This window comes from Pongo abelii, chromosome 23 (genome assembly GCF_028885655.2).
Source record: "Pongo abelii isolate AG06213 chromosome 23, NHGRI_mPonAbe1-v2.0_pri, whole genome shotgun sequence".
NCBI lineage: Eukaryota > Metazoa > Chordata > Mammalia > Primates > Hominidae > Pongo > Pongo abelii.
Window position 1 is genome coordinate 28,179,292 of NC_085929.1, and position 24,149 is coordinate 28,203,440.

The 24,149-nt window shown below is 53.7% G+C and overlaps 1 protein-coding gene across 1 annotated transcript in view; it reads left to right on the plus strand.

Moving 5' to 3' along the window:
• TXNRD2 (thioredoxin reductase 2) overlaps positions 1–24,149 on the plus strand; it is a 66,455-nt gene that overhangs the window by 19,299 nt on the left and 23,007 nt on the right. The window contains 7 exon segments of the mRNA NM_001256472.1: positions 3,424–3,480; positions 4,641–4,785; positions 5,428–5,502; positions 7,813–7,891; positions 8,377–8,439; positions 12,193–12,263; positions 23,586–23,605. Coding sequence (NP_001243401.1) covers positions 3,424–3,480; positions 4,641–4,785; positions 5,428–5,502; positions 7,813–7,891; positions 8,377–8,439; positions 12,193–12,263; positions 23,586–23,605 — 510 coding nt within the window.

Genomic DNA, 24,149 nt, shown 5'->3' on the forward strand with positions numbered 1-24,149 from the left:
TTTTAACATGTTAATTTCTTCAACAAACTATTCGAATACTTAATGTGGTCCAAGCTCTGGGCCAGGACCCGGAACAACAAAGACAAACCAGGACCAAAGCCCCTGACTCATGGAGTTCTGCAGTTTAGTTACCGAGACAGACACATGAACAGATAGTTTATCATATGTGATAAGGTGGAGTTAGGGCACAGAAGTGAGGCATCTAAGCAAGGAAATAAAAATTAAAAAATATGGAATAGTTAGAATACCTGTTTTATTGATGTTTTCTGCTAATTCTGACATCTGTGTCTGTTCCAAGTCAGTCTCCATTGACTGATTATTTTTTTGTCCCCTTTATAGGTGTATTTTCCTGCTTCTTTGCATGACTGGTAATTTTTGGTTGAATGCCAGACACTTGAATTTACCTTGTTGGGTTCTGGGCATTTTTGTATTTCTGGAAATACTATTATTGAGCTCTGTTCTGGGATGCAGTTATTAAGAGTCAGTTTGATCCTTTTGGGTCTTTTGCAAAAGATTTGTTAGGTACCGTATGGAGCAGTGCCCAGTTTAGGGCTAATGATTCTCAACTACTGGGGCATGACCCAACGCCCCAGGAATTATATGCTTTTCCCAGTCCAGATTCTGGGAACAGGCACTGTCCCCTGCCCTGTGTGGGCTCTGTCTCCTCCAGTCCTTCCAGGTGGTTCTGTCTGGTCTCAGGTAGTTTCCCAAGACACATGCGCCAATCAGATCTCCCAGATTCTCTGGGCAGCCCCCTCCTCACTGTCTTCTATGCATGATCTCTGGCTGCCTCAGTCTCCCCCAGCTCTCAGCCCTCTCCTGTGCTGGACTCTCCCCGTCTCCCCTGGCCTGCAGTGCTGGGTCCTGGAGACTCCCCAGGGCTCACCATGTTTGTTTCCTCTCTCTTAGGTCCTTTGTTGCCTGACATGGAGTACCTGAAAGCCCGTTGTTTCACGCATTTTACCTGGGTTTTGGGTTGCTTCAGGGGGAGGGTAAATCTGGGCCCTGCTGCTCCATCATGGTCAGATGTGGAAGTTACACACTGGCTTTTTTTTTTTTTTTTTTTTTTTTTTTGAGACAGGGTCTTGCTCTGTCACCTAGGCTGGAGTGCAGTGGCACAATCTTGGCTCACTGCAATCTCCACCTCCTAAGCTCAAGCCATCCTCCCACCTTAGCCTCCCGAGCAGCTGGGACCACAGGTGCACGCCACCACACCCGGCTAATTTTTGTATTTTTTGTAGAGACAGGGTTTTGCTATATTGCCCAGGCTGGTCTCAAACTCCTGGGCTCAAGCAATCTGCCTGCCGTGGCCTCCCAAAGTGTTGAGATTATAGGTGTGAGCCACTGCGCCTTGTGGACATTGGCTTTTTTTTTTTGAGACAGTGTCTCGCTCGGTCACCCAGTCTGGAGTACAGTGGCACAATCTTGGCTCACTGCAACCTCTGCTTCCTGGGTTCAAACAATTTTCCTGCCTCAGCCTCATGAGTAAGTGGGACTACAGGAGCCTGCCACCATGCCTTGCTAATTTTTGTGTTTTTAGTAGAGGTGGGGTTTCACCACGTTGGCCAGGCTGGTCTCGAACTCCTGACCTCGAACTCCTGATCTGCCCCACTTGGCCTCCCAAAGTGTTGGGGTTACAGGCGTGAGCCACCACGCCTGGGTAACATTAGCTTTTTGAAGCATCCCCTTGGCTTGAGCTTTTAAGTTGAGCGTGGGAATGCCATTATTAATTCAGTGAGCAAAATGGATTTTTTTTTTTTTTTTTGAGATGGAGTCTCGCTTTGTCGTCCAGGCTGGAGTGCAGTGGTATGATCTCAGCTCACTGCAAGCTCCGCTTCCCAGGTTCACGCCATTCTCCCGCCTCAGCCTCCCGAGTAACTGGGACTACAGGCACCCGCCACCACGCCCAACTAATTTTGTTTTTGTATTTTTTAGTAGAAACAGGGTTTCACTGTGTTAGCCAGGATGGTCTCGATCTCCTGCCCTCGTGATCTGCCCACCTTGGCCTCCCAAAGTGCTGGGATTACAGGCATGAGCCACTGCACCCAGCCAAGCAAAATGGATTTTAAAAATGAACTCTTACAAAACTTTGTTCTAATCTTGCTTTCTAATAGCCACAAATCAAACACTTTCCTTGGCATTTTAGGGTTCATGAGATTTATGTGTGCCCTGGGAGGCAGTCAAGTCCGAGGCCTGACGTTTGCTGATGCAGTGCCCAAGCCTAGGCAAATGGAAGCTTGAAATTAGCCCTGGCTAATGTTTTTTTTTTTTTTCTTTCTTTTTTGAGACAGAGACTTGCTCTGTCTCCCAGGCTGGAGTGCAGTGGTGTGATCTCCGCTCACTGCAGCCTCTGCCTCCTGGGCTCAAACGATTCTCTTGCCTCAGCCTCCCGGGTAGCTGGGGCTACAGGCTTGCACCACCACACCTGGCCAATTTTTTAATTTTTATTTTTAGTGGAGACACGTTTCACCATGTTGGCCAGGCTGGCTGGGCTTGAACTCCTGACCACAAGTGACACACCTGCCTCAGCCTCCCAAAGTGCTGGGATAACAGGTGTGAGCCACCATGCCCGGTCCTGGCTAATGGTTTCTGAGTTGGCCCCAAAACCTGTGGCCCTGGGTGGCCCCGCTGATGGCTGGGAGGGCAGCTGGGTGGCTCTGCAGCGGGAAGTGTGGTTTGGAGTCAGGTCTCGGCTCCTGCTCTGGGGCTGGCCCACCCTGGGGCTGCTGCGTCACTTCTCCTGAGCTTTGGTGTCCTGGTCCTGAGAGTGAGGCAGCGAATACCCACCTAGGGGGCTCTGGCTGGGATGGGAAGGGGCAAGGGAGAGCCTCTGAGTCAGGAGCCATTCCCGGTGAGTGGCTACCTGGGGGATGCCACCCAGGGATGCTTGGGTGGGCACTGGGCTTATGGTGAACATGAACGTGCAGGGGCAGGTGGGGCTGATGCCAGCACTGTGAGGGGTGGATGGTACAAAGGCTGCGGGCCCTGAGAGGTCTGAGGGCTCCTGCCTGTGGGCAGCGCAGCTGGGTGGGCAGTGGCAGAAAGAGGCTGGAAGACTCAATGCAGAGCCAGCAGGCAGTGCAGCTCAGCGGGCCAGAGCGCAGAGGCAGATCAGGGGTCCTAGCATCGCGCAGCTCAGCAGGCCAGAGCGCAGAGGCAGATCAGGGGTCCCTAGCATCACGCAGCTCAGCAGGCCAGAGCGCAGAGGCAGATCAGGGGTCCCTAGCATTGTGCAGCTCAGCGGGTCAGAGCGCAGAGGCAGATCAGGGGTCCCTAGCATTGCGCAGTTCAGCCACTGTGTGGGCAGCCACAGGCCCAGGCCCTGCCCACGCTCTTCTGGACCTCACAAGCTCCGAGGAGTGCCTGTTCTTGAGTCCTGAGCCAGCTCCCCACGCTCACCTGCTGCTCTCCTTATCCTTCCAGCCGCTCAGCTGGGAAGGAAGGTGGCCGTGGTGGACTACGTGGAACCTTCTCCCCAAGGTAGGCAGAACCCTATGGGAGCCGGGTGTCCTGGGGAAGGAGGTGGGAGGTGGGCCATGGGCCCAGTTCCTGTACAGAGGGCAGCTGACACCAAAGTCCTTCAGCCCTGCTGTCCATGGTTTCTGGACAGTGTCCTGTTTCACTCATCATTACTTTAAAGTTCTTCATCATTATTGAAAACGACTCTGGCCAGGTGCAGTGGCTCACACCTGTACTCACAGCACTTTGGGAAGCCAAGGCAGGCCTTGATCACTTGAGCCCAGGAGTTCGAGGCTGCAGTGAGCTATGATTGCACCACTTTACTCCAGCCTGGGCGACAGAGTGAGAACTTATCTCTAAATTTTTTTTTTTTAATTGAGAAAGAGTCTCGCTCTGTCGCCCAGTCTGGAGTGCAGTGGTGCGATCTTGGCTCACTGCCAACCTCTGCCACCTGGGTTCAAGTGATTCTCGTGCCTCAGCCTCCTGAGTAGCTGGGACTACAGGCGTGTGCCACCACGCCCAGCTAATTTTTGTATTTTTAGTAGAAACAGGGTTTCACCATGTTGGCCAGACTGTTTTTGAACTCCTGACCTCAGGTTATCCGCCCGCCTCGGCCTCTCAAAGTGCTGGGATTACAGGTGTGAGCCACCACACTCAGCCTAAAAATTTTTTTTTAATTAAAAATAAAAATAGGCCGGGCACGGTAGCTCACATGTGTAATCCCAGCACTTTGGGAGGCCAAGACGGGAGGATCACCTGAGGTTGGGAGTTCAAGACCAGCCTGACCAACATGGAGAAATCCCATCTCTACTAAAAATACAAAATTAGCCGGGCATGGTGGTGCATGCCTATAATCCCAGCTACTCGGGAGGCTGAGGCAGGAGAATAGCTTGAACCCAGGAGGCGGAGGTTGGGGTGAACCGAGATCGTGCCATTGTACTCTAGCCTGGGTAACAAGAGCAAAACTCCATCTCAAATAAATAAATTAATAAATAATAAAAAAATAAAAACAACTTTTTATTTTTGAGTACAGTTATAGAGAGCAGATTCGTGTGGCATGTCAGCTGGGCTGTGTTAGAGTTACAAAGCAACTTAAAGGAATTCCAAACACTCTAGAAGAACAGGGAAGCCTCCAGCAGTCACCTGAACATAAATTCAAATGTGCTCTTCCCATGTCCCAGGCACCCGGTGGGGCCTCGGCGGCACCTGCGTCAACGTGGGCTGCATCCCCAAGAAGCTGATGCACCAGGCGGCACTGCTGGGGGGACTGATCCAAGATGCCCCCCACTATGGCTGGGAGGTGGCCCAGCCCGTGCTGCATGACTGGTAAGGATCTGGCGCCGTGGCATTCCAGTGCTTTTCTTCTACTCTTGGGTGGAAGAGGAAGAGGAGGCTTATCCTCCACGAACCCTCATGGGGAGTGGGCTGTAGGATGGGTTTCTCAGCCGGGGGCGACTCTGTGCTGTCTGCCTCAGACATTTGGGAATGTCTGGAGACAGTTTAGGTTGTCACTGGGGAAGGGTTTGCTCCCCTTTGTGGGGAGCCCAGGGATGCTACAGCCATGCACAGCACAGCCCCACCAAGAACAGTGCATCTCCAAGGCCAGGAGTGCGGGTGGGAGGGCGCTTCAGCTGAGCTCTTCTGGGAAGGGGACCACGTGTCCCAGCCACACCCACAGTGGCTCAGATAGGCCTCTGCCTGCAGTGGGTAGCCTTTGGGGCACAGAGCAGCTGCATCTGGAGAGCCGTGGGTCAGAGCCCCTGTTTTCTGTGAGTCCAAAGGTCCACAGCCCCGAGCCTGGGACAGGCGGTGGCACGTAGGGATGGATGTCACGTTTTGCCACCTTTAAAAGCACTCTTGTTTTTTGATATTTCTATGAATGTACCATTTGAATCTAATAGTTCATTGTGAGGCCCTGCAACTAACATCTGTGTTGTGGCTTTTACATTTTGTTTCGTATCTTCACAGGAGGAAGATGGCAGAAGCTGTTCAAAATCACGTGAAATCCTTGAACTGGGGCCACCGTGTCCAGCTTCAGGACAGGTACTGAAGCTCTCTCCGGGAGTGGACCGCCCTCTGGGCCTTCTCTCGGGCGTTCCATGCCTGGACACACACTTACTTACTGTGCAGAGCATGCTCTGGCACGCTCTGGGGGTTCACGTCCTGCTCATGGGTGGGGATGAGGACAAGGAGCAGATGGGAGTGACTGCAGGGGAAGGGGAGACTGCCCTTTGCTGCTGAGCAGAGCCTGGAGGTGCTGCCAAGGAATGAGTGAGGCACATTGGCAGAATGGCCAGAGCCCAGGGCTGCACGGGGAGGAGGCGCTTGGGGCTGGGAGGCCTCAGGCCAGAGAGCGTGGACATGGCTGGGCCTGGGGCTGATACGTGGTGAGGGCCATCCCAGTGGCAAGCCCCCACCCTGTGAACCCCCTTCTTACTGCACACCTCCAGCTCCTTGGGTGTGGATGCAGGAGCCTGGTGCTTTCCGCTGGAGCAAATGTCCCTACTTGGTCACCGTTCCTGTCAGCCCCTGGGGGATCTCCGGCACAGAGGCTGATGCTCCCCCGGCCTGCAACCTTCCCCTGGGGCTCAGCTGCCAGCACAGCAGATGCCTGAAACTGGTACCACCTCTGGCCCAGCCTTTCTCCCTGGGCTGTGGAGGGGACAGTGGTCCTGCAGAGGTCTGGTGGCTCTCTCATGCACCATTTGCTTGGCCCCAGGGCGGGTCTTCCTGGGGCTTCACAGCGGGCAGCAGTTTTGTGCCCACTAAACCCAGGAAAGTGGAGCCAGGAAGCCAACTGCTCGCCCTCCACCTGGACCTCATGAGCTCTCCCCTATCCAGGGAGCTAAGCCACATTGTGCTGTGGCATTTCTGTGTTTCTCTGTGGGGCTCTGTATCCCCTGGTACAGTTTCCTGGAGGCAGCAGGCTCTGCCCTCCCTCCTCCCTGCCCTGGGCAGCTCCTGGGCAGGCACCAAACAGGCCCAGCCCACTGCCTGCTCCGGAGCCACCTGCAGAAGGAGGCTGGGGCACACCTGGGCTGTTTCTGCTTTTTCACTCTTCTGAAAAGTGCTGTCATGAGCATTGCCCGGCTGTGTCCCACGGCTGCTTCCTGGCTGTCGAGGTGATTGAAGGGCTCTTGCTGTAGGAACTTCACGCAGCTCAGACAGCCCATAGAAGCGCAGGCTTGTCAGTGGGGAGAAGGCAGCCTCAAGCAGGAGGCAGAGCCTTCCCAGAACCCTTGCTGCAGCATGGTCCTTTTGTCCTTAGAAAGTGTTGGTTGGGTGCAGTGGCTCATGCCTGTAATCCTAGCACTTTGGGAGGCTGAGGTGGGAGGATCACTTGAGCCCAGGAGTTGGAGACCAGCCTGAGCAACATAGTTTTGTTGCTACATCCCTATAAAAAATAAAATGAACTTGCCAGGTGTGGTTGCCCATGCCTATAGTTCCAGTTACTTGAGACGAGGCTGCCGTGAGCTATGATCGTGCCACTGCACTCCAGCCTGGGTGACAGAGTGAGAGGATGTCTTTAAAAAAAAAAAAAAAAAGGGTGGGGCGCGATGGCTCATGCCTGTAATCCTAGCACTTTGGGAGGCTGAGGTGGGTGGATCACTTGAGGTCAGGAATTCAAGACCAGCCTGGCCAACATGACGAAACCCCATCTCTACTAAAAATACAAAAATTAGCCAGACGTGGTGGCGCAAGCCTGTAATCCCAGCTTCTCAGGAGGCTGAGGCAAGAGCTGAGGCAAGAGAATGGCTTGAACCTGGGAGGTGGAGGTTGCAGTGAGCCAAGATCGTGCCACTGAACTCCAGCCTGGGCGACAGAGTGAGACTTTGACTCAGAAAAAAAAAAAAAAAAAAAAAAAGAAGAAAGTGTGGGTCATTTGCTTCTGTGCACTATGCTCCAGCCACCGTTTCGCCAGCCTTGTCATGCCCGTTCTCTTGGCGTTACCACACCCCTGAAGTCAGAAGGTGACACCATCTGGCGGGTACCACAGCTCCCTGCTGGAACATATCCAGGTGATGAGGACTGTCCCCAAGAGAGGTCCAGCCACCTCTTGCTGCACACCAGGGCTGTACATGGCCTCTCAGGACTGTGCTGAGCTGGCTTCTGTCCCTGCTTTGACACCTGTGGTTAACATGTCCCTGAGATCCCTGGGGGACAGGCGAGGTGCCCCCACATCCCCTCCATCCTTCTCAGCATGGTTGCCGCTTACCTCTTGGTCCATCTGAGCCACAGCACCAGGTCCTGCTGGGGGCTGGAGCTCCGTTTTACCAGTGCTCCATATTTGATCCAGTTGGTGAGGTTTAATTTGCAGAGGAAATGTTTGAAAATCTTATCTTTCTCTTTCAGAAAAGTCAAGTACTTTAACATCAAAGCCAGCTTTGTTGACGAGCACACGGTTTGTGGCGTTGCCAAAGGTGGGAAAGAGGTGAGCATCTGACTTACTCGCATGGCTCCTTGTGGACCCTTCTGCAGACCTTGGGCACCAACTGCAGCTGTGTTTGGTCTGGGTGCTGTTCTCAGTAACACATGCTGCTGGAATCGAAAAGGTGGCTTCTTTTGAGGCTGGGCACTTGTCTTTAACATGATCAAATAATTTGCTGCCCTGCTGCTTGGAGTGACATGGCAACAGGGTTGGTGACCACACCCTCTTTGCAGGATTTTCTGGGGATTTGAGGGTGCCTTGAAGTGCTTGGAGTTAGAACATCCCCGTCCTTTCTGCCCGTCCCCCTCCCGCCAGGCTGACGGTTGATGGGATTCCAGTTCCATAGGGCCTCTGAACTGCTGGCCGAGGGTGCACGCTCCAGGGCAGGGGCCGTGGGAACTGCTGGCCAAGGTCTGTGGTGCTCAGGCCCTCCAGTGGGGTGATCACCATGCACCTGCTGACCCACGGCTTTCTCCTTTCCTTCTCAGATTCTGCTATCAGCTGACCACATCATCATTGCTACTGGAGGGCGGCCGAGATACCCCACGCACGTGAGTGTCCCCAGAGCACAGTGTCCCTGCTGCCATGGCCCATTCCCGGCCTCTTTGAGGGATACACTTTTACACACGCGCTTCCCACAGCGGCAGCTTGCACACCCTTTCCCCCTATACTCACTATCATCACTTTCTGCTTTCCAATTCTCTTGAATCCACACTGCTGAAATGTGGAGTCCCCAGTGGCCTCCATGCTGCCAGATCCTCAGGACAGCTCTCGTTCTGCTCTCCCCCTGCCCCGCTGGATCCGTGCCCTTCCACACCAGGATCCTGCTTCCTAAGTCTCCATTGCTGATTCCCCCTTTTCCCTTCAGCCTCAGAATGTTGGAACATTCAGGATATAAGCCTCATTCTTCATCTTCCTCCTTCACGTCCCCCAGTTTAAAAAAAGTTTGAAATAAAATTCACACGCTATAAAATTTAGCCTTTTATAGGATACAATTCAGTGGTTTTTAGTACATTCACAGAGCTGTGCGGCCATCAGTCACCACCATCCATTGCCAGAACTCCTTCCATCATCCCCGAACTGAAACTCTATTCCCATTAAACCCAACTCCCCAGTGCCTCCTCCCCCAGCCCCTAGCAACCACCACCTACTTTCTGTCTCTATGAATTTGACAACACTAGGCACCTCGTGTAAGTGGAATCGTACATGTTAAGTCCTTCTCATGTAACTGGTACATGTGTGTCCCTTAGTGACTCGTACGTGTGTGTCCCTTAGTGACTGGCTTACTTCACTGAGCATAACATCCTCCAGGTTCACCTACATTGTAGCGTGTGTCAGTATCATTCCTTTTTATGGCTAGATACTATTCCATTGTATGGATAGACCACACTTTGTTTATCTGCTTGCTTGGATAAACACATGTGTTATTTCCACTTTTTAGCTATTAATGAATAGTGCCACTGTGAACATCTGCAAAGAAGTTTTTTGGTGGACTTCAGTTTTCACTTCTCTTGGGTTACACTTAGGAGCAGAACTGCCAGGTCATGTGGTAACTTTATGTTGAATCTTTCAAGGAACCTCAGACTGTTTTCCACAATGACTGTGTTTTACATTCCTTCCAGCGGGGTGTAAGGGTCATCGTTTCTTGTTTCTTCATGTATCTTGTAATTTTTTTATTGAAAGCTGAACATTTCAAATAATTTAATGTGGAAACTTTGGAAACCAGATTCTTCTTCTGCCCCAGGACTCTGTTATTACAGCTGCTTATTTGGTGACTTTCTGGAACTGACTTTGTAGACTCTTATTCTTTGTTGTATGTGGCCACTGAAGTCTTTACTTGGTTAGCTTAGTGGTCAGCTAAGAACTGCATGGAGATTTCCCTAAACTAAGAACTCTCCCGGTCTTTGCTGAGGGCTCTGTGTACATTTGGAGGGGATGCCTTCCACACTTAGCAGGCAGCAGACAGCTCTGCCCTAGCGTTCACTTCCTGCCTCTGCAGAGATGAAGGTCAGCTGGAGGTGAGGGTTCAGGGCCTCCTTGGTCCTTCCTGATGTGTGCACAGTGCCATGTGTGTGCCTGGCCTAGGTTCCCATGAATATGCTGGAACCTTTCAAAGCTGCAGTGGACATCTCATACTTTGGCTTTTCCTTTGAAGCTTTTTGGGCAGTTGTTGGCTCTAGCTGTTACCTATCCCCTCAGGCAGCTGTGAGAAGAAAACCTCAGACAAGTGCCCCCAGAGAGAGGCTTTTAGCCCTGGCTGAGCTCCAGTGAAGTTGGATAAAGATGACCCTATAGATGCTGACTCTGACTCTTCTTTGCGGGGGGCATTGAAAGACCCCAGCTGAGTTCTGCTCTCTCTGACACGTCACTGTTCAGGGCTGCCGCTGAGGTGGGAGTGGGACCAGAGTGAGTTAAAACACCCTGGAGCTCCCATTTTCACTCAGCTTCAGCTGTTTTTCCTGACTTTAAATGTTCCCTGTGTTGTTGCAAGCCTGTGGTTAATTTCCATAATTCTGAATCTCACAGGTTCTTGCCAGTTTTATCGCTGTTTTTAACAGAGAGGCGAATAACTCCTGGCCCAGTCTTGTGGGTTGTGGGGGCAGAGTTGAGGAAGGGGCCCCGGGGTGAGGGGTTGGGGGGCAGTTGCGGCAGGGAAAGCAAATGGGCTGGGGGTGAGCAGAGAGGTTTGGCTGAGACCAGTCCTCACGGGTCTCCCAGGGAACCGTGTGCCGCCTGCTCCAAGCCTCTAAGTAGGCTGCAGCCAAGCTCTTGAAGACCACGGCTCTCTCGGCCTGGAGGCCACACCACCTCTGACTTAGACCCAGGGGCAGTCCGGTGGAGGCAGAGCAAGGGGAGGTTCTGCCGCTTCTTGGATGTGACCCCAGCCTCCACTTCGTCCTGTGCTTACTGTGGAAACAGGGAAAGGAGCGGCCATGAGGAGCACAAGCACCCCCAGTCCTTAGAGGCCGTGGGACTTGTCTGGCCGCCAGGCAGCTACAGCAGCCTCTAGTGGGGGCAGGTTGCTTATGCACAGAGGTGGGGCTCAGGGCTGTGTGGCTTTGTAGGATGACACTGTGCGGTTGTTCAAGGCAGCTGCTGCAGACAGGGTCCAAGTGATCCCCTCTCCTGGCATCTGGGCTCATGGTGGTTCTGCTTAAAGAAGGCCACAGCCAGCTTCCAGCAGCCCAGCGGTCACTGGGCTTCTCTGAGGCCCCAGGCAGAGCTGCACGTGCATCCGCACCAGGGAGCCCTGCACAGGGGCCCTGGCCTGGCCCGGCCCTGCTCTGCGCCTCATAGGCAGCTGCTGACGGCTCTTTGGGCCCACAGGGGATCCAGCAGGGGCTCCTGGTCCTTAGGAGGCAGGCAACTCAGGGCTGCTCCGCCCTCCCCACCACGCCCTCCCAGGGTGTCTGCCAAGGCTTGCTTGCGTTTTAGTCCCTTTGATTGCCAGACCTTTTGGTTTTCCTTGAGCAAACCTGAGAAATTCCTGACTTTATTTTTTTTGCCAATTGGAAGCATAAACTGTTTGAGATCCGCTTCCTCCACCAGCATATCTTGTTCTCATGGCCGCTAAGGGGACGTTCACCCTGGGCCTCCCACCTGCGTGGCCGCTCCTCTTCAGGTGACCTGTATGATTTCTGGGCTCAGAGCCCGCCCGGGCCAGCCCTTGAGAGTGTGAAGGCCGTCCTGGCTTCAGCCAGGTGCCCTCAGAGCTGCCCCTCAGTTCCTGCCCACCTCAGCCTGTGGCACTTACCCCCTGTGCCTCCTCTCCTCTGGCTGGCCCTGTAGGCCACCCCTGCCACGCAGACACACCTGAGCTCTGCTGGCCCTGACTTGCTGACCTGTTCTCTCCCCACTTCCTCTCTCTGAGTTTGGACCCCCCAGAACCCAGGTGTTGCTCCCTGGGGCTGCATGCCCCTGTCTGTTTGATGTGTCTGTCCAGAACCCAGGCAGACTTGAGGGGGCCCAGCTGTCTGCCTGTATGGCCCCTGCAGTTGCTGTACCCACCTCAGGCCCCGTATCCTGCTCTGAACCAGAGTCAAGGGGAGGGTCCTGGGGAACAGAGGGGAAAGGTACCCTGCGAGGGCACTGGGACCTGGAGTGCAGCAGCTTAGATGCAGACAGGCCACCTGTAGCCCCAAAGAGGCCACAGCCTGCAGACAAGGACTGGCAGCAGGGAAGCCCTGTGCCTGTGTGCCCTGGGACAGCTCTGGTCGATTCTGCAAAGCTGGCATCCTCTTTAAGGAAGCCCTAGGACAGGCCAAATGGAGCTCTTGTCCAAGGGGTCATTTCTGTCTTGACAGATCGAAGGTGCCTTGGAATATGGAATCACAAGTGATGACATCTTCTGGCTGAAGGAATCCCCTGGAAAAACGTAAGGCCTGCGAGTGCATGGTGGGGTCCTCTTTTTGTTCACCAGAGTGAGCACTGGGCCCTGAGAGCCTGTGCTGGTGCTTGGCTCCTGGGGCTTTCTTTCCGGTTTACCCAAAAGAAGGAAAAAAGGCCTGTTATTTGTGGCCAGGTGTGGTGGCTCACGCTTGTTAGCCTAGCACTTTGGGAGACTGAGACGGGAGGATTGCTTGAGGCCAGGAGTTCGAGATCAGCATCAGCCTGGGCAATATAGTGAGACCTCAATTCTACAAAAATCTGTTGGTTTTTTTTTTATTATTTAGATGGAGTCTCACTCTGTTGCCCAGAGTGGAGTGCAGTGGCGCAATCTTGGCTCACTGCAATCCCCGCCTCCCAGGTTCAAGTGGTTCTCCTGCCTCAGCCTCCAAAGTAGCTGAAATTACAGGCGCCCACCACCACACCCGGCTAATTTTTGTATTTTTAGTAGAAATGGGGTTTCACCATCTTGGCCAGGCTGGTCTTGAACTCCTGACCTCAGGTGATCCACCCACCTTGGCCTCCCAAAGTGCTGGGATTACAAGCATGAGCCACCACACCCAGCCTACAAAAATCTGAAAATATTAACTGAGCATAGTACTGTGCACCTGTAGTCCCAGCTACTTGGGAGGCTTTAGGTGGGAGGATTGCTTGAGCCCAGGAGGTTGAGGCTGCAGTGAGCTGTGATTGCACCACCGTGCTCAGCCTGGGAGAGTGAGACTTTGTCTCAAAACTAAACAATAAGCCTGTGACTTGTGGCCCTCTGCAGCGCTGATATGCTCTGTCCTGTGGCTGCCTTGGAGGTAATAACAGGAATGCCATATAAGGGGAGTCAGCTGTTTGTTATCTAGGTCAGTGGTTGTCAAATGGGGTTCCCAGGAGCCCTGGGGTTCCAGTGGGTCCCATCAAGGACATCAGGGAGAACATTAAGGAGGGGAGAGCCAGCAATCCCTATCCCAGCCCTCATCTAACACCCACACTGTCTTCTGGTTTTGTACATTGGGTTTCCCTGAAATCTAGCAAAGACTCCAAAGGCCTCAGAAACAACATCTTGATTGTGGAAGGGAGGCTAGCAGCGTGCGAGTGGCTCTCACTCCCCATGGGAGCAGGTGCAGAGTCACTAAGTGCATTCTGATGCCCACAGAGGGGGCCATCCCGAGGTCCCAGGTCCAGGCAGCTCCTGCCTGTGGGGTGTGGAGACTTCATGCTGGCAGGGAGCAGAGAGGCCACCAGAGGGCGGCAGAGGCTTGGTCAATAGCAGTCTCGAGCCTTCCCCAGGAGAAAATACCAGTGGAAAACGGTCCCACCTCTGTGTGTGCCCGAATGTGCGTGGTGTGCGTGCAGATGTGTGTGGTGTGTGTGTGTGAAGGGTGTGTGTGTGAGTGGTGTGTGTTTGTGAGTGGTGTGTGTTTGTGAGTGGTGTGTGTGGTGTGTGTGTGTGTGGTGTGTGTGAGAGTGGTGTGTGTGGGGTGTGTGTGGTGTGTGTGAGTGGTGTGTGTGTGTGAAGGGTGTGGGTATGTGTGTGGTGTGTGTGTGTGTGTGAGTGGTGTGTGTGTGGTGTGTGTGAGTGGTGTGTGTGGGAGTGGTGTGTGTGTGAGTGGTGTGTATGAGTGGTGTGTGTGAGTGGTGTGTGTGTGAGTGGTGTGTGTGTGTGGTGTGTGTGTGAGTGGTGTGTGTGAGTGGGGTGTGTGTGTGAGATATGTGTGTGTGAGTGATGTGTGTGTGTGTGGTGTGTGAGTGTGTGTGTGTGGTGTGTGTGTGTGAGTGGTGTGTCACATGCTCTGCTTGTCATTGTTTCACACTTCACGGGGCATCTTTGTGTGGGGTCAGGACTGGATTCCCTTGAATGGATGTGGTGTAGTTCCTTTGACTTTTCTCTTGTTAATGAGCATCTCAGTAGTTTCTCTTCTTCATCATTATCAATGCTGCAGTGAAAACCTTCGAGGTGCATCTGTTTACCATCAGAAGTGCTTCTGACACATTTTCCCAATTATTCATTGTGATAAAACAGACGTAGTATAAAATTTACCACTTTAACCTTTTTTTTTTTGAAACAGAGTCTCACTCTGTTGCCCAGGCTCAAGTGCAGTGGTGCGATCTCGGCTCACTGCAACCTCCGCCTCCCGGGTTCAAGCGATTCTCCTGTCTCAGCCCTCTGAGTAGACAGGACTACAGGTGTCTGCCACCACACCCCGCTAATTTTTTGTACTTTTAGTGGAGACGGGGTTTCACCATGTTGGCCAGGCTGGTCTCAAACTCCTGACCTCAGGTGATCCACCTGCCTTGGCCTTCCAAAGTGCTGGGATTACAGGGGTGAACCACCACGCCCGGCCCACTTTAACCATTTTTAAGTATACAGTTCAATGGTATTAAATATATTAATAATGTCGTGAAACCATCACCACTGTCCATGTCTGGAACTCTTTTCATCCATGTTGTATCTGCATTTCCTTCTTTTTAAGGCTGAGTAATATTCCATTGTACAGGCACACCACATTTTGTTTATCCATTCATCTGTCAGTGGACACCCAAGTTGCCTCTGCTTCTTGGCTGTTGTGAGCAGTGCTACCGTGAATATAGGTGTGCACATACCTCTCGGAGACCTTTCAGTTCTTTTGGATGCAAACCCAGAAGTGGGATTGCTGGATCATATGGTCTTGAGGAACCTCCATCCTGTTTCCCACAGCGCCCACACCATCTTACATTCTCACCAGCAGTTGAGGAGGACTCCGGGCTCCCTACATCCTCGCCAGTGCATGTTGTTTTCTGTTTTTCTTTCTTTAATTTTTATTTTTTCCTTTAAACTCTGTTTTCTTGATGTTTTCTGTTTTTTTGACAGTGGCCATCCTAGTGGCTGTGAGGTGGTCTTATACGCTTTACAAGGGGAGCTGCCCTTCCATCTTCACACTTTGTGCTGACAGGCCAATTCCATGTGTACTCTGCCTGCTTCCCTGTCCTTGGTAACTCAGGCATCAGCTTTTTGATAAGACACAAAACAGAAAGGAGCCTCTCCTCCCATACCCCTGGCCTGGGCAGCAGTCACTGCTACCCATGGCGCCCACACTCTCCTGAGAGCAGTCACTGCTACCCATGGTGCCCACACTCTCCTAAGAGTGGTCACTGCTACTTACGGCACCCACACTCTCCTGAGAGTGGTCACTGCTATCCACGGTGCGCCCACACTCTCCTGAGAGCAGTCACTGCTACCCACGGCGCCCACACTCTCCTGAGAGTGGTCATTGCTACCCACGGTGCGCCCACACTCTCCTGAAAGCGATCACTGCTACCCACGGCGCCCACACTCTCCTGAGAGCCGCCACTGCTACCCACGGCACCCATACTCTCCTGAGAGCGATCACTGCTACTTACGGTGCCCACACTCTCCTGAGAGTGGTCACTGCTACCCACGGTGCGCCCACACTCTCCTGAGAGCGATCACTGCTACCCACGGTGCCCACACTCTCCTGAGAGCTGTTACTGCTACCCACGGCACCCACACTCTCCTGAGAGCGGTCACTGCTACCCACGGTGCCCGCACTCTCCTGAGAGGGGTCATTGCTACCCACGGCACCCACACTCTCCTGAGACTGTGCCGAGCTTGCGCTGGTTTCCATCGACTGCCTGCTGCCTTCCATTGGACCCCCTGATTGTAGTTTGTCTTTGGACTTGGTGATAGTATTTCATGCAGAAATTTTAAGTTTTTCTGTTGTCACACCAATCACTTTTTCCTGTTATGCCATAATTTCTGGGTTATCTGTTTTTTTATCTTTGAGACAGGGTCTTGCTCTGTCGCCCAGGCTGGAGTGCAGTGGTGCGATCATGGCTCGCTGCAGCCTTGATCTCCTGGATTCAAGCAATTCTCCTGCCTCAGCCTCCTGAGTAGCTGGAATTACAGGCGCCCGCCACCACGCCCAGCTAATGATTATTTTTTTTAGAGCAAGGACTCGCTATGTGGCCCAGGCTAGTCTTGAACTCCTGGGCTCAAGTGATCACCCTGGCCCCTCAAAGTGCTGGGATTACAGGTGTGAGCTACCGCACCCAGACTGTTTTTTTAATCTTTGACTATCTGCTGAGTTACACATGATCTGACTCTGTTTGCATTTGCTGTGATCAGTGGTCTTTTCACACATTTACGTGAAAAGCCTCGTGTCACAGCCTCATTTGAGATGAGCGTGTCTGTGAGCATGCCCGTGTGTGCTGCGCAAATCGCCAGCATGGTCCTTGCCCACTTTCACGCCTGGCTTTTGTCTTCTCTTATCTCTTCTTACCCTCCAGCTGGTTTGTGTATTAGGGATGTGATCCTCTGTCGCTTGTGGTGCAGATTTTCTCAGCTTCTAGTGTCTTTTAACTTGTGTGATGTACAAATGGTTTAAGTTTTTTAATGTAACTTTAATCTTTTACACTTAGTGGCTTTTTGATTTATTGCATGTTCAGAAAGGCCTGCCCCACCCCCAAGATTTTTTTTTTTTTTTTTAAGCCCTGTATTTTCCTTATGGGCGTCTGCAAGTCGGATTTTCTTTTACTTCCTTGGACTGGCTGCACTTCTTCTGTGGCGTGGTGGAGATGGGTTGTCCGGGCCCCAGTGCCCATCTCGAGGCACTGTTCTCGCTTGGTGTCCTGAGTCCTGCCTGTGCCTCTGGCTGTCTTTCACATAGGCTTCTCTGGGTGGAGTCTGGATGCCCCTCCAGCCCCTGCAGGATGCTTTGTCTGCTGGACCTGCAGGGAAATGGCCTTAGACGTCCGGCAGCACCAGGATGTCTGCTGGGCCCCTCGATGTACTGGGGTCTTCGGTGATGGTCACTGCAGCCCGGCACTTTCGCCACCCTGGTCGCGCCTGTTCCCCTCAGAGGCTGCCCGCTTGGGCCTGGGGAGGGGACCTGGTGCTCTGGGTGCCCTGGCCGTGCTGTCTCCCTAGCAAGGTGGCTGGGGCTTGGGGAGCGCTCCTCTGCAACCCTGTGCTGGGGGCAGCCAGCTAGGCCGGGAAGACACGGCTCCAGATATTTTGTTCGGTAAAGAAACTGCAGTGTTTATTTTCTTCAGAAAAAAAACATTTAGAAGATTTTTTTTAAAGCTCTTTCGTTTAGAAGGAATCTAGGTATGTTATTGTTTAAGAAAAAAAGTGTTTGCAATGTATCAGTCACCCGTTTCATTCTGAGCATGATTTATGTGAGGAAATGGTTTTTTTAAAAATTAAGCTGGAGATATATCCCCGTACGATGCTTCTGTGAAAATGCGGCTTTTGTCCGGCGCTGTTAATGCAAGTTGTAACAGTGTAATATGGGAGTCAGTGTTTACATGTTACATTCCTCTGCCGCAGTCAAAATAAGCCCGGAGGGTCTACAGTAGCATTTCTGTATTTTATCAGCTTGGGCTGGGGCTGAGGGGAGGCCTCCACTCACACTTGGAGGGGCTGTTTCTGCCAGATTTATTTGCCTTATAAATATTCCCCATGTTTATTTTAACTCGCCTTTAAAATGGAGCTGAAATTAATATGGATCCCGGGGCTGCTCCCCTGGCCCCTGAGTGCCTCCCGTAGTTGGGTGGGACATTTCTACCTGGTCCCATCCAGAAGGCCAGGTGGGCAACTCAGGGTGCCCAGCATCACAGTGCCCCTCCTGCAGTGGGCACTGTGTCCCCTGGTTGGCTCCTCCACCAAGAAGGCTCCCTGTCCCCCTGTCCCCAGGCCCTCGGTGGGCTCTGCGGCGTGCATGAGGCCTCCCTCGTCCCTCTCTACTACAGGCACAGGCTGCCGCCAGGAACTCCTTTCAGCACACGTCTGCATGGGGCCCACTCCCAGGAGCTCCAGATCTGGCGAGTGGTGCCCACGGTGGAGCCTGGGACCCAGCCTGCAAGGTCGTACCATGCCACTTTTGCCCTAGAGAGGCCACTCAGGCATCACAGTGCACCTCGGGCCCCAAGTTGGGAGCCCCCTTCTTCCTTTGTTTGCATCCAGGTCTTAGGGAGCCCAGGGCTGGACAGATGGCAGAGGTGGGGGGTCGTGTCCAAGCTCAGGCAAGGGGAGACAGAATTAAACAGTGCCCTTCACTAAACAGCCATATGCTGGCAAGATGGGGCTATACTTGTTGACCAGAGTGGGCTGAGCACCTGGTTTGTAACCTAGGAGGTGAGGAAGACGTGCAGAAAACTCAGAAAACTCCTGAGAAAGCAGTGTGAGCTTGTGGGTGGGTGAGCAGGACCCTTGAGTGCACTGGGGTGGGGTGGGGGATGTTCTGGCTGCCCCAGTCCCATAGCCACGCCCCGGCGCAAGGGGCTGTCCTCCCAGTCTTGGTGGGGACCCTGGGAAGGACTGCAGGTCGGCTCCTGCTCTGCCTCTGCCATGCAGACGCCCGCCTTGTGCCAGCCCGTTTGCCTTTTCTGCTGGTGTTGTGTCTTTCCTTCTCTGAAACTGCAAGACAGGTTGAAGAAGAGAGGAGGTTTCTGGGGAGGTACAGCGACCCTGGGCAGGCAGTGGAGCCCCTCTGGGAGCAATGGCCACTGCAGGGAGGCAGGGGTGCAGAGGGGCACGTGACCCCAAATGACTAGGCTCAGAGGGGGCGTGCAGCCTTGCAAACCAAACCTTCCATTCCACAGAGCAAGCCCCCGGCAGGTGGAGGAAAGTGGAAGGCGAGGACGATGAGCCCACACCGGGGAGCTCCTTTACAGAGGCAGGCACTGGGGGTTGGGATCCAAGTGCAGCCAAGAGGAGCCCGAGGCCCAGAGGGGCCTGGCAATCAAGGGGGGCCAAGGAGCTGAGCTCCAACTCCAGTCCCACAGCCACACAATCTTCCTGCCACTCCCTGACCTGGAGGGCTGCCTCCACCGGGAAGCCTCTGCACCCGGCAGGGACTTGGGCCCCGCCAGTGTGCCTTGTCTCTGCCTCTTGCATGCCCACGGCCCTGGGCTTCGTCTTCTCCCTCAGTGCCGGGTTTTGGAGCTCAGGTGCCCTAACCCCAATATAGGGAATTGTGGTCACTCTATTCTAGTCCGCCCTCTTGCTGTGTCTGTAGGTCCGCTTTCTGCAAAGCAGGGCTCTGAGCTGGCAACACTGGGATGGGCAGAGGGCGTGAATGAGACCGCAGCGTCCTCTCAGGTCCGATAATGGAGGTACTGCTTCCCGGAAACAACCAGGGCCTGCCTGTTCCTGCTGCCGGCTCTGTAGCCCCTGCCCAGGTCCCTGTGGGGGTTTACGGAGCATGGGGCCAGCCTCTCCTGCAGCTGCCAGACTGGGTCAGGGGCTGACCAGCCCACACACTGGCCCCTGGGGGAGGGGCTGCAGCCAGCCAGGCCTGTCCACCCTCTGAGGCTGCTCCACCAGCCTGCTGCTGTCTGTCCTCGCACTCCTGGGGCTCCAAGAGGCAGAGTGTTTTTATAACTTGGGCTGGTTTAAGGCTGCCTGTCAGTGTGTCATGGAAAGAGCTTTCATTTGACCCTTAGGAAGTCCGGAAGCCAGCAAGGTACTGCGATCATTTTTCTCTCTTCCTAAGCGCAAGAGGGAAGAAGATAAATTTTATCTTGGGAAGAACCACAGCCATTTGGGGAGAAAATTTAATTTAAGTGGCACATTCTGCTGATGTGATGGGATGTCCTTGTGTTTGGCAATAGGGAGACCAGCTGTCCTCCTGGGGCTTGTTACCAGACTGCAAAGCCCCCGCCACCTCTCTGTGTGCGTCCCTGTGGCTAAGACATGACAAGGTAGGGCTTTCAGTGGCATTTGTTACAGGTCCAGCGCACAGAGGCTCCGGCCCAGCATCTGCCCCTGAGGGGTTGGGTGGGGCTGGTGGGGTCCCAGCCAAGCCAGGGAAGGAGGCCTTTGTAGCACCCCCAGCCCTGTGCTGCCTCCCTGGGGTGTCTGCAGCTTGGCGGCCCATCTGGTATTTCCTGGGCTGGCAGGACCTCCAAGGGGCCAGGTGCCTCCCATGAGACTCACTTTGTGTGAGTATTCCCTCTGGAGAGCAGGCCTTCAAGCTCAAGAGGCAGATGGATTGCTCTTTAAGCCTAGGCTTCGTGGGCCTGAATTAATGCTTTTGTTTCTGCTTCCTCCCCCCATTCCAATTTTGAACAAGAAAGCCTGCCCTGTGATTAGGCTAATCCTGCAGTAGTTATTATGCCTCTTTGGAAAATGTTTGCACACCAAAAAGCACAGAGAGTGGAGCTGCTGGGATCACATGGAAAACTGATTTTTGTTTGTTTTGTTTTGTTTGTTTTAGAGACAGGGTCTCACTCTGTTTCCTGGGCTGGAGTGCACCTTACTGCAGCCTCAAACTCCTGGGCTCAAGTGATCCTCCTTCCTCAGCCTCCCGAGTAGCCGGGACTACAGGTGCATACCACCATGCCCCAGTAATTTTTTTAGTTTGTAGAGATGGGGACAAGCTATGTTGCTCAGTCTGGTCTTAAACTCCTGGGGTCAAGCAGTCTGTCCACCTTGGCCTCCTGGAGTGCTGGGATTGCACACGTGACCCACCACGCCCAACCTCTGGGTGGTTCCAGCCCCCTACCCCCAGGTCCTGTGAGCTGGTCCCCTGACTTCTGTGGCCAGCACCTCTGACTTCCTGTGGCCAGCCATGGCTTGAGTTGGTTGCTGCACCACGTTCCTGTCTGTCCCCACCCCTGCTGGGCCGTGAGTGGCCTGAAGAAGGTGTCTGCAGGTCCCTGTCTTTGGGTACTCTCTATCCCTGTGATCTGGAGGATTTGGTGTCTGTCTCATTTTGTTCGGGCATTTTCTTACTTTAGCTGGTCTGAACGGAGTTCTCTGTTTGAATTCTCATATCCTGCATTCTTCAAAGGTTAAACATTCACATAATTTGATCAATGTGGGTAGGGGTACAGTGAAAACCAATGCTGTCAATAATCCTTGTTCATGACAACAAGAAGAGGCCCAAAATGACCCTCCACACGAGCGAGACGTGAGCTTTTGTTGAGAGATTTCAGCCAAACACATACAGTCAAGGATGCCCACTTGGGAATGTGCCCACCGCGCCCACCTCCTCCTAGCTGTGCCCTCAGTTGCTGATTCAGAGCTGGCAGCTGAGGGATGGGGGCACCTGTGACTTTGAAGGTGGCCCTTAAGGCGGGAGCTTCTCCTGTGCCCCGTGGGTGCCAGGACAGGAGGCCTGGGCACTGGGGGGGCTCCGAGGGAGGGCCTGGAGAGTCACCTGCCCCCACCCCAATCCAGGCCTGGTGGGTCAGCATCGTGTAGGAGGTGGGGATGTACACGTCGGTGGCAGAGACAGCAAACATTTGTGGCGAAATCAGGAGTGTGTGTTGCTGTATCCCTAGCAATGAGGTAGGAGGCCCGGAGAGCAGCCTGGCCCCTGTCCTGCGGCTGCAGGGCCCATTCCTGGAGAAGGGTTGGCCTTCAGGGCCACGAAGGCCCTGATGCTCAGGGGCCCGGCTGCCCACAGAGGGTATGCATTGGCCTCACTCCCCTAGTGCCTGCACAGCCCAGCAGGAAGCATCTAGCCCATGCACAGCCACCTCTGGGAGCAGGGGGCAAGGGGCACCGCACGATGGGCTCTCGCCCAGTTACACCGTTGCATTTAGGGCAGGATATGCAAAGCAGCAGAGTTCTGTTTATATTTGCAGTAACTCATAACTTCATATCTTTTTTTTTTTTTTTTTTTTTTGAGACGGAGTCTCGCTTTGTTGCCCAGGCTGGAGTGCAGTGATACAGTCTGGGCTCACTGCAAGCTCCACCTCCTGGGTTTACGCCATTCTCCTGTCTCAGCCTCCCCAGCAGCTGGGACTACAGGTGCACACCGACATGCCCAGCTAATTTTTCGGATTTTTAGTAGAGACGGGGTTTCACCGTGTTAGCCAAGATGGTCTCGATCTCCTGACCTCGTGATCCGCCCACCTCGGCCTCCCAAAGTGCTGGGATTACAGGCGTGAGCCACCGCACCCAGCCCTAACTTCATATCTTAAACAAAAGCTTGTACCTTTCACTGCATATAGCAAGTCCAAAAAGAGTTTGGTTTTGCCATTTTGGAAGTGCACCTCCGTGTAGAGATGTGTACGTGGTGCCTACATGTGTGTGCACGTGTGGAAGTGTGTGCATACCATGGTGCCTGTTTCCCAAGTGTTGCTGGCCTTGAGCGGGGCTGGGAATGCATCTCTGCAGTCCTCCTTGGCTGGGGGTCCCAGGGTCCCCCTTCACTGTCCTCACATGCTGAGTGAGGCGTGTAATCACCTTGTGCTCAACCGGCCAACAGAGCTCTGTCTGCTCACCCTAATCCTGACAGTGGCGCGGTTCTGTCCCCAGCTACAGTGAGGAAGCTGCATGCCAGATGCTTCCCGCAGGGCACCTGCAGAATGATTCCAAGGGATACACCGTGTTTTGAAATGGAATTATATCATTAGTACCTGCTGGGATTAGCACTGACATTGGGCTTATCCGTCCTTACATCACCTCCTCTTGTTCAAAGACTGAAGGGTAATGTGGGAGCCCACCCACGTGCAGCTGCCCCGCTGGGAGTTCTTGTTCATGTTAGGTTCTGTGCCCGTTTGCATGTGTGTGCATGCATGTGTCTACATGAGTGTGTGCATATGTGTATATGAATGAATGTACCCATGTGAGTGTGTGCGTGTGTGTGTACATTTGTGTGTGCCCGTATAAGAGTATGTGCATGCAGGTGTGTGGCATGTGTGCACATACAAGTGTGCGTGAGTACATGTGCATGCAAAACACATGTGGAGTGTGGGGTTGAACAATAGACGGTTTTCACTACAAGAGCAAATATTTCCAATGACTGCTGGTCACAGCGTCCTGTGCTGCCTCCCCTGTCCCTGGGGTCCTTCAGTCCCCTCTCTGGGGAGCTGGCCCTCCTGGCCCTGCGCCTAGCTGTGATAGGGCTGGATGTGCCTCTGGCACATGGAAGGGCCTGGCCTTCTGTGGTCTTGAGAATGCTTTGCTCAGATGATGTCTTCCCTTGCGGTCTGGTGGCCTCCCCATCCTGCCAGGCATCTCCCAGCTTCCACCCTAGCCCAGGAGGCCCTGGGGGAGAGAAGGAAAGCCGTGCGCTGCTCTGGTGGATGTTTCTCCATGCCTCCGGGTGCTTTCCAGGGGACAGGTACCACTTGTCACTAACACACACGCCCTTCACCACCAGGCGATTTGCTGATTCACAACATGCTTGACAGTGTAGCCTTGGAAAGTGGGCTTTGCACCCGGGGGCAAGCTGTTTGAACAGTAACCTTGGAGCCCACGAGCTGACCAAGGGCCTGGGCGAAGGCTGCAGGGTTCTTCTCTGACTGCACTTGGTTAATAAGGGCCTCAGTTACACGTGCTCTCTCTCTCTGTCTGTTTCTTTAACAGGTTGGTGGTTGGGGCCAGCTGTATCCTTTGCAAGCGTGCAGGTGGCCGTCCTGGGAACTGGACACTCCTTCCCTTGAGTCCCTCCCTGCCGCCCGCCCTTCCGGCAGGCTCTTTGCTGCCTCAGATCAGGCACTTACTGGGCCTCTCGGTGTGGAGGATCTACTGTGCCTGGGGACAGTTTGAGGCTGACCTCTGGCCAGGAATTTCTGGAGGCTCTTCCTGAGCTGGGACAGCTGGACATGGCCATGAGGCAGCTGGGCTGTCCTCCCTCAAGAGCAGCCCCAGCCTGGACCCATTCCTTCAGAAGGGACAGTTAGACAGGGAGGGTCAGGAGAGGAGCTGCAGGAGGGCCTGGGGTCAAGGGGACATCTGAGGGAGATGAAAGCCCCTGGCCGGGCGCGGTGGCTCACGCCTGTAGTCCCAGCTACTTGGGAGGCTGAGGCAGGGGAACCGCTTAAACCTGGGAGGCGGAGGTTTCTGTGAGCTGAGATCACGCCACTGCACTCCAGCCTAGGCAACAGAGTGAGACTCCATCTCAAAAAAAAAAAGCCCCGAGCCGCTGGC